This window comes from Cyphomyrmex costatus, unplaced genomic scaffold, assembly GCF_001594065.2.
Source record: "Cyphomyrmex costatus isolate MS0001 unplaced genomic scaffold, Ccosl1.0 scaffold211, whole genome shotgun sequence".
In the NCBI taxonomy this organism is placed as follows: domain Eukaryota; kingdom Metazoa; phylum Arthropoda; class Insecta; order Hymenoptera; family Formicidae; genus Cyphomyrmex; species Cyphomyrmex costatus.
The window spans coordinates 313479-323154 of NW_017276159.1; the positions used below are offsets into that span (position 1 = coordinate 313479).

At 33.5% G+C, this 9676-nt stretch overlaps 2 protein-coding genes across 4 annotated transcripts; one reads left to right on the plus strand and one right to left on the minus strand.

The window, feature by feature from the left end:
• Positions 1–50: 50 nt before the first annotated feature.
• Positions 51–4441, minus strand: LOC108773519 (glutamine-rich protein 2). 3 transcript variants are annotated; one of them, XM_018539354.1, is made up of 14 exons: positions 4188–4441; positions 4001–4114; positions 3838–3925; positions 3601–3752; positions 3360–3518; positions 2848–3211; positions 2608–2709; positions 2134–2504; positions 1879–1983; positions 1540–1805; positions 1230–1475; positions 771–1008; positions 567–681; positions 51–186 (listed from the first exon to the last, which is right to left on the minus strand). In XM_018539354.1, the coding sequence occupies exons 1-13, from the start codon at positions 4308–4310 to the stop codon at positions 616–618; spliced, it is 2394 nt and encodes a 797-aa protein (XP_018394856.1). In that variant the 5' UTR covers positions 4311–4441; the 3' UTR covers positions 51–186; positions 567–615. The 3 variants fall into 3 exon arrangements, with proteins under 3 accessions (XP_018394856.1, XP_018394857.1, XP_018394858.1); XM_018539355.1 differs by having other exon boundaries at positions 148–186; positions 580–681; XM_018539356.1 differs by lacking the exons at positions 51–186; positions 567–681 and having other exon boundaries at positions 750–1008.
• Positions 4442–5653: 1212 nt separating this feature from the next.
• Positions 5654–9247, plus strand: LOC108773513 (uncharacterized). Its single transcript, XM_018539347.1, has 3 exons — positions 5654–5668; positions 5871–5933; positions 7073–9247. The coding sequence occupies exons 1-3, from the start codon at positions 5654–5656 to the stop codon at positions 8831–8833; spliced, it is 1839 nt and encodes a 612-aa protein (XP_018394849.1). The 3' UTR covers positions 8834–9247.
• Positions 9248–9676: the final 429 nt, after the last annotated feature.

A 9676-nucleotide genomic window follows, 5' to 3' on the forward strand; every position in this document is an offset into this window, starting at 1 on the left:
AAAATGTAAAATGAATATTAATTAAATTATACTGTATAAATTTTCTTTGTACTATATATATATTTTATTTGTTCTATTTCTTTATTTTCTTAGTTTTGTGTAAGATAATCTTCAGGTTCATTCCATTCTTGGAATAAGTGATGGACGGTCATTTTCTTGTGAAGATGTCACTTGGCTCGTTTCTGTCTGTGTATCAAATGAAGAGTGTAATATATTCAAATATATTGTAATATATTAAAAATTACGTAAAAAGCTTTAAATTGAATTCTTAATTTTTTTAAACGTTCAATAACGAAATGTGTTTAATATATCGTCTTTCGGTCTTAATATTATCAATTCTTTCAATTTTTTCCTTAAACTTCGCTTTTCTGTAATTCGCGGCAAAAGAGTACGAAAGATGTACAAGATCACGTAATAAGAATAATTATAATAATTATATAATGTGTACAATATTTAAGCATATTTAATTTTAATGTATTTAAACACATTTAATTTTTAATACATTTAAGCATAATCCAACAATATTTAATATATATATAACAAATTTAATTTAATTATACAATAACCTTTATCAAATACCTCTGTAAACTCTCTAAATGCGATGTGTTGTATTATTTACTCACAATTTCCAGCGCTATTTCGTCGGAATGATATTGGTTTACGGGGCACTGTCGAACATTCCTATGAGAATTGTGAGAGTGAATAATATACTTTGCGAGTGAAATGAGTATGTGAATTACTTATGATGACTAGTTCATGTTGACATTCACCGAGAGTTCAATTTTCTCGCCAATCTGACTTTCCCAACAATCTGGACCACAGACGTCTGGTTTACCAGGCATGGGCCGACTGCGATACATCTGACCGTCTTTTCCCTTTATTAAACCATCCGTCAATTGTATTGTCTCGGGTCCCCATTGAGTAAGAAAATGACCCGTCCGCATGACTCTTTGCTGAGGAGTCGTGACCGTGTGACTCCCACCGCAGTACCGATTGCAGAGATGATCTCTAATACATCATACTTATTAAACTTAAGATAATTATCATTGAGCTACTTAAAAACTTTGAAAGCCGTTAAGTCTACAATCGTAATTTTGAAAAAAGATTCATGGTTTAAACATTAATATTCATTAATAATAATTAATACCAGCTTGTAATATTCATTTTTCAAGATGTAATATTTTCTCGAGATTTTTCAAGATGACATGAAATATTGTAAAATCGATTACCTGGGACTCCTCGCGAGCACCTCTTCCTTCGCTTTCATCTTCTTTGCTTCCTCTTGCATTGCTGCCTCAAATTGGATCAGATTTCTGCTGTGAGGTAATCTTCTCTGCTGTTTTCTGACTTGATCCAACTCGTACGTGAGATAAGGTTTCATGCTGGTAGTGCAAGGGAATGGCTCGGCTCGAAATCTACCAACCTCTTCTGTCTTCATAACAACATCCTTGTCACACGATATACATTGAACATCTCTGGATAAAAGAGAAAAAAATCAACATTGCGTTAAAGCTTTATTTTCATGCCTAAAATGTTTACTTAAGCAGCTTCTTCGTTCCTGCTGCCTCTATTTCTCGTCTCGCTTCAATCATAATCTTCAATTTTTCTTGAAGCGATTTTAACTTATTATTCACAAAGTCCTTCAGTGGTGTCATCTCGACTTTATCCATTTTAGTCGCGATTTCATTCTGCACTTCATCAAGCGCTTGTTGCCAAATCGATTCTTGCTTTGTCAATTTATCGATTGCTTCCTCGAGACCACGAGCGAGATCATCGCAAGCAGCATCAAATCGATCATGTGATACCTACAATAGTTTTTATAATATTTCAATCTGTATCAATAACAAATAAATTAGCAAATTTGGCAATTTTTTATACTTTTCTGTTCACAGTTTGAGCATCCGCTTTATCAGCCAAAGCATCTTCAATATCCTCTTTATTTGCTTTAACGGTTTTTAGAACTTCAATTTGTTCCAGTAGCGTCTGTCAACATTATATATCATAATAAATAAGACAACTTAAATATATAAATAATATAAAACACAATTTGCTGCTCTTACTTAGTTTAGATTTAAATATTTAACTCAAAAAATAACCACTTTAATTAATCTTATTTTATTATTAAGTTTGTACGTTAATGTGCGCTTCTTTTTTTTCTTTATCTTCAAGTAATTTGCTCATTGTTTGTCCGATTTTCTCCATATCCGTTTCAATTTCTTGCACTTTTATAATAAAATTCTTAATCTTAGCGTCATCTGTTTTGTCGACTTCTTGTATACTATCTACTTTTTCTAACAAATGTCTAAATTCTGACTCCAATACAACCACACGTTCGGTAACATCGTTCAAGACTTCGCCATGGGTGGTTTCGATGTTCTTCACAGCTTCTAAGCATTGCTCCAAGTTTGTAACAGCAGTCACTTCGACTATTTTTTCCTTATCATTAATCGGTTCTCTAACAGATTCAATTTCTTGTACCGATGGTGGTACTGGCTTTTCTTCTACTAATGACACACCGACAATTGTTAGCATTTTAGTTCTCATATTCATATATAATGTATATGTAATAAACTAAAATAAATGTAAATATATAAATTGTCAACATACGTGCAACTCTTTCGTTAAGATCTCGCAGTTCCTGATCTATACGAGCTACATCCGTTTTTAATGCAGTGACATCTTGGCGTATTTCTTCTATAGCAGTGTCATCTAAATACATTTCCTAATCAGTAAGCTATTTCGGATATGTTAAAAAAAAAAAGCGATTAAAGTACAGATTTATAAACGACTTAAATCAATGCTTTTGACATTAGACTAATTTTTATATGAAATCATTGAACTTATTACTCATAAGTCCTACTCGAGCAGCTAGCTTCTCAGGTGTTACTCTGCGTATTTTATTAGCTACTTCTTTTGCATTTTCTTCTTTTTCACGTTCTGGTACAATCACATCTGTGGTTTCTACTGGTTCTGCGGTTGCTGCTATTGTTGTCACTTCTGCTTCTTCTTTTTCTTCTACTCCTACTATACCAGTAGTTGGCGCGGCTATATCTTCGGTTAACATATCGGTAACTGTTTGCAAATTGATAAGCCATTGCTCCATCTTGGAGACCTTATCTTCAAGTTCGTCCAATCTCGTATTAATTAGAGATGTATCTGCTGTTACTACGCCAACATCACCTTTGATCACATCTTGTATCATCGCTGTGAGCTGTAATTATAACTTAATAAATTAATAAAATAAAGTTCCACTGTTTTAATATTTTCAGGATTAGTTTTTATTTATTCTTATTAAGTGATTAGAGGTGAGAAATGTAAACATTATACGCGAGATTTTTACGAGATAACAAACAGTATACCTTATCGATACCTTGTTCATTAGTGTCCAATCTTTTATTGATATTAATAAATTGCCACACATCCGCGGTAGGATCTGCGATTCGATCTTTTAAACGTTCAATTTCTGGAGAAGTAGACAAATCCTCTAAAGCTTGATACCGTTCTTGCAACTGTTTTACCTATTAATTAAATTATTAGTGAATGAATTACATATTGCTACTGTATATAACGTTAATTTTATAAATAATTTGTCCTACATACAGTTTGTTCGAGCTCTTTGAACTGCGATACCGTAAGAGGAGAACCATTCACGACAGATACAACCGTCTCAGCTTCGGGAACTTTTTCAAAACTTATTTGTGGTATCACATCTTCTGTTACTCTTAAAATTTGCTCTGCAGGTACTTGAATATCTGAATTAAATTAAATCTATATAACAATTTATACGTAATTAAATAATTATAGGAAATCAAAACAGGATCAATTATGAGTGTGTACCTTCTGTAAGTACATCAGCATCGTCACCATCGTCTTTTCGAACTCGTTGCGTTACTTCTGGGCTCGGCTTCATAGATGTTACCATTCTCTGCAATAGCTCTCACATAAGAAAAAGAATTACCACATTTCTTTTTTCAATTACTCGACATATTATTTTCCTTACTTTAATACGATCTGCGTTTTCACCATGAAATTCAACTGTGGTAGCCTGCAAATTTATTTGATGCAACAAAATATGGAGGAAATTATGTAGAACATTAAAATTAACTGCGCCAACCTGAAATCAATAATTTTATTAATCGTTTTATCTGCAAGACATTGATGGATAATAAATTTTACTATTGTTTTACTTCTGGTGATCCGAGAGCAAGATCAAGCATTTGAGGAAGAGAAATTTGCAGACTGGCATTGTTGTTAGCTGCTGTTGGCACGTTAAATACTTCTGACATTTGAGTTGCAGTTTTCGCAGCCATTTTAAACGCGAATGATCAATTTTGTTGGGAATCACATGAGGACCGTATCAATTACATTTATCTTCTTGTTTGTCAAAGACAAGCGCGGTTATTGTAAAAAATATTGATTGAATTGTCAATTTTGAAAATAGTTGCTCTTGTTCCTGTATTCATCCCTTATCCGATAGGCTAAGGGAGGTGAAGTTATATCTGTATCTTCACAGTTGGCGCCACAAATGTCATTGACAAGTAGCGTGCTCTTATGGAAAATATTTGTATTACTCATCCTTTTTTTATTCATGAAAAGTTTCAAAGAATCAACAAACCTTCTTATTATTCTTTTACGCGTCTTTTATGCAAATAAGATATTACGTTTAATACTTAATTAAAAAGTATAACTCTTTTATTACGTTGCTTAAGAATAAATATTTAAACAGTGTTATTTAATTATTGTTAATTTTTTAATACATTTCTTAGATGTTTTAAATAGATAATATTATACATTATATAATCATTTAAAACTGTGTGTGTATGCACAATGTTACTATCAAACAAATAATTCTCTGAATAACATATATATATTTTATATAAAAACGTGGAATACTAAATAAAATACAATATGCAATCTAGGTATATTTTTCAATAATCTCCGTTGTTGATCAAATACCATTGATATGACGGGTTAATGAAACAGTAATTCACCGCGCGTCGTTTCTCCACAAACAGGCTCGGTTTATCTAACTGCACGTGGCCGATATACCGAAACGTGAAATAGAATCAAGCTAGACTATACTACCGTAGAGATTACATCGAATCGTATATATTTTATCGAGTTCCCGGATATGATATTCTCGAACATTTCCGTTAGACCGATACGATCAACGTCAGCTCGATCGTGTATTTATACGCTCGTACATCCATCCTGCGATGAATCTTCCCGTATCGCGCGAATAAATTAAAATTGTCATACTTCCTAATCGATTCATACACGAACTAGGGACGACGAGAATAAGTCATTTCAGGTTGAAAAATATCCGAAAAATTCAAAAACTTTTAGAATTAAATAGCCTTATAATTTGGACTACAGATATATCTGTATCTTTTGTATATGTACAAAATATCTAGTATATGTACAAAAGTAATCTTAAAATAGCTAAAATAGATTTTTTCTGTATAAAAAGATATAAAAAATATATATATTTCTAAAGAGAGATTTATTTCCTTTATGTTCTTTTATCGAGATAAGTACTTGACGAAATGTGAAAAAGATTCCGTATATTTTACGTATCGTTTCCTACGCGAATAATTCAGCAACAGTCGTTATATATGTAGCTATATATAGCTACGTTCTCGAATTACTTATGATGAAGCAAGCATTGGTACTGTTTGAATTACGTTATTTGATCTCCGAGCGAATGTTTAATCGTGAATAATGTCAGCATTCTTGATAGGTGATATCTAGCCGAACATCTCGGCACTCAATAGCACAACGGTAACGTCATTCTTATGATTTGCTCATCTGTCAGGTGAGTGACAGCTCCTTTCTGTCTTCTTACGCGATTTCTTCGACCAACTCGTCAGTGCGAAGACAATCGCAGCTCTGAAATAATGTATACGTTCAAGGAAAGGTACGCTGTGGTGACGGTGAGTGTGAACAATTCAATTTTAAGACATCGTTTTATATCCAACGTTATTAATCTGTTAAATTCTTCTCAAATATTGACGTCTCTCTCGTTTGCCTATCCGCGGCAGATTTAATTTCGACTTTCATCTCTCTGTGTAACTTAATGTCTAGTCTATTGTCCGTTTCAATGTAGATTAACTTTACTCTCAGTTTAACTTATCTTTTCATCTTTTTTCTGTATTTTTAAGAATTAAAAAAATATAAAGAGTATAAATTAAACCAAGATTAAAATTAATCTTCATTGATAGAAATAGACATAAGTCAATCAATTGTAGTATACTATATTGGTATATATTCGGCGTATAAGAGAGACTTATTTTCAGAATTCGATTTAATTGCAACCTATGATTTCGACACAAAAAACATTTGAAGACATGCATTTAAAAAACATCAAATAATAATTTTATAGATAATTATAAATTAAAATTAGATTTATATAAGAATAAATCGATTAATAGAAATAATCCTATTTTTGGTTAAAGCAGATCTTATAGTATTTAATAATATAAATGCAAATTATTCCAAATATATTATTTTTATTTTATAAACTGTGCGCCAATATGGTTTGTCGGACTTGAAATGCAACTGCAAATTGAAACTAAAATTAATATCCCTATTTAGATTGATCGTTTACGTAAACATAGAACTCCCGACTTTCTTGAACGAACGTAATACCAATTCAATCACTAAGCGTGTGGAAATACTTATCGTATATAATAATCAAATCCTAGCTGATAGTAATATTATATATTTTTCGCAATTTTACGATAAATTATTTACAGGTTGTTAAGATGCCTTTATTGGCGTCACTATTGAATGGCTAATCTAATTTAGGATACTAATTTCAGCTTCAGTTTGCGATTGCATTTCAAGTCCCACAAACTGTATCATATACCATATTTGCAGAAGTTTGCATTTGGTATTAACGCTAAAATCCGCTTTGACCGAAAATAGGATTAGTTCTATTAATTGAATAATTTCATAGCCCTGAAGGAAAATTTATAATTTAGCGTAAACGAATATTATGTACTATATTTCCTATAAATATTCATTATTCCTGACAAATATCTACGGTGTCATAACTTGAATCTCCTTTCAGTTTCTTTTGTTTACTCTGGGTCGCGGAATTCCATTTGGACAGCGGTACAATCCTGTGATACCGCCACTTTCGTGGCATCTCGTGCCACCTTGGGAATATATGCTACGCGAGATTATCCTCAAATCAGTCAACCCGTCGCCACTGGATAGCAATGCACCCCTCAAGCGTCCGTTGGATGCTTCCTACTACGGCGGCCCAGTCGCCGCTTACTCGGACGACGACAAGAATGTCATTCTATCGCGTGGAAACGTTTATCATTTGCTAAATGGTCACTGGATACTATGTCAGGACGGATGCGTCGACTGCGAGCCATGCGCAGTTCAGAGGAATCCCGTATTCACGTGGATTCTGCGGAGGATCAAGCAACCACCAAATTCCGTCGCGACACGACATGATCTCCAGTTGACGATAATGCCGCAAACGAGCAATCATTTCCACGCCAGTAATCTCCGGCCGAATTACTACGTTTACGTGACGCCACAGGGGGAACCTACGTCAACCTTAACGATTAGAACGCACGATAATGGCCCGAAAGATTCCCCACCTGGTCTTGAAAACAGTGTTTCCGAGCATCATCGTCGATCGATGAATTCCTGGCGGTTGACAGAACGAGACTCAAGCGCCAATCAGGACAGGATACCACAAGAGGATACCCATGGTACCGTTCAGGAGACCGTAAGCATTGAAAAGATCGAGAAAGAGGAATCGCTCGAGCGGAAGCACGAACTCGAGAATATGAGACCTCGACATCGACCTCGGCCGAGACCCATGGAAAAAGTAGCGGAAGAAGTGAATCAATTGGCACCGAGATTGATTCTGGGGACCGATCAAAAAGGTCAGAAGCATTTGGTTCACGTGGTGCCGGCGAATTATCCGACGACTACTGCGCTTTCTACAATTTCTCATCCTTTAAATCACCCAGTATCGCCACAGTTTGTGGAGGATCAAGCGACACATTCAAATAATATTACGATATCTAAAGACGAGATGCAAACTTATCAACGAATATTTCGCAGAGTTTTCGATTCCTTGAACACGCACAGGCAATCGATCGAAAATTTCCTTGAGTCATCGACAGATAATATGGGTAACTTAGATTGGCAACAACGATCTTCCTCGGATAATATGGAAGCCTCTGGATTTTCTTGGAATAATCGCGACGTAAATCATAAGAGTGCTAATTTGGAGCTTAATGACGCGTTGCTGTCGCCTTTTTATGTAAGAAATGAAGATAAAAGTAGAAAGTATCAGCAATATAGAAACAGGTATGATAACAAACATATTAAACAGAACAATGGATATTATATAACATCTCCAGATATGAATCAAGCTAAAATATCTTCTAGCCAGTCGCAAACAGGTTTTAATTTTGATGTAGATAGACAACGGCGAAGAGTACGCATCAAACCATACTTTGTTGATAGTAAAGATATTTCTCGAATAAATTCATCGGTATCGTTAAAAAGTTTGAACAATTATTTGGTAAATGCTACTCAGGGTATTGGTTATAGTAACGGCTTTGTTATCAATTCCGCAAAACAAATTGATCATAATGACACGTTTGTTGAGAAAGGAAATGACAATTCTATGGAATCGAGTTTGATAACAAAACAGAAGAACGGACAATTGTTCGGCTCAGAAAAGCAGGAAAGTGGCTATGTTAATCGAAAATTCGAGGCTTCGCACGATGCTTTCAAGGTAATTACTACGGAGTCGTCGGTAATTCGAAGCAAAACTTTAAATCGCACTGTAGTATTATAAATAACCACTTCGAAGACATTCGTTAACAGTAATCGACATCTTAGAAAAAGACTAATAGACGAATAGAAAGATTAATATCGATAGAAATAAAAGTAACATACAGATAATTAAGATAACAAACACACATGCATACTTAGTATATACAATGATTTTTCTTTACTACACATAATGGATCGTTTGTGTATAAGTTAATTTTTTTTAAATGTAGAAAAATTATTAAGTAATTTTTGCATACGTAACATTTTCAGAAAGTTAGGCAAGGCTGTGTATTACAAAAAAAGAGGAAATAGAGACCATTATTATATAAAGTCAGGTGCTTTTAGCATTTCAAAGAAAATGCACAAACGAGACAAATGATCCAATCGTGTGTATCAACAAAGATTAATTATATATTTATATAATTGTAGATGAGTTCGTACGCGTTTTACTTATAATATATATATAATTGTGTGTGTGAAATGTATCACGTTTATAATCTTTTATAAATAAAAACATATATAAATTATTAAAAATTAAAACATTTTTTACTTCAAAGTAAAAAGTTTTCTCATAGAATATCGACTTATAATATGAGCATATTTAAATATGCAGTCATATGAGAATGGAAGAAAGATTAAATATACAATTAAAAGAGTCCAAATAATTTGTTAGGAAAAGATATAATTTTGCATTAAAAATGATTACATAATGTATACTAAAATTAGTTGGCGAAATATTATTATAATTTAGAGGCACACGTGTGCCGCTATCGTATAAACACAGGTAGGTATGTTAGAACCCACGAGAACACTAAAGGATGTATAGAAGGCGGACGGCTTGGTTTGAGAAACAGGGATAGGCCGA

What these genes read in the sequence shown, in the direction of transcription:
- LOC108773519 (XM_018539354.1), bottom strand. Translation starts at nt 4,310, where the DNA reads ATGGCTGCGAAAACTGCAACTCAAATGTCAGAAGTATTTAACGTGCCA. An exon ending in CTCAAACTGTGAACAGAAAA is followed by an intron (nt 1,806 to 1,878) that starts GTATAAAAAATT and finishes AAACTATTGTAG; the next exon opens with GTATCACATGATCGATTTGA. An exon ending in GGAACGAAGAAGCTGCTTAA is followed by an intron (nt 1,476 to 1,539) that starts GTAAACATTTTA and finishes TCTTTTATCCAG; the next exon opens with AGATGTTCAATGTATATCGT.
- LOC108773513 (XM_018539347.1), top strand. An exon ending in AAAGGTACGCTGTGGTGACG is followed by an intron (nt 5,934 to 7,072) that starts GTGAGTGTGAAC and finishes ATCTCCTTTCAG; the next exon opens with TTTCTTTTGTTTACTCTGGG.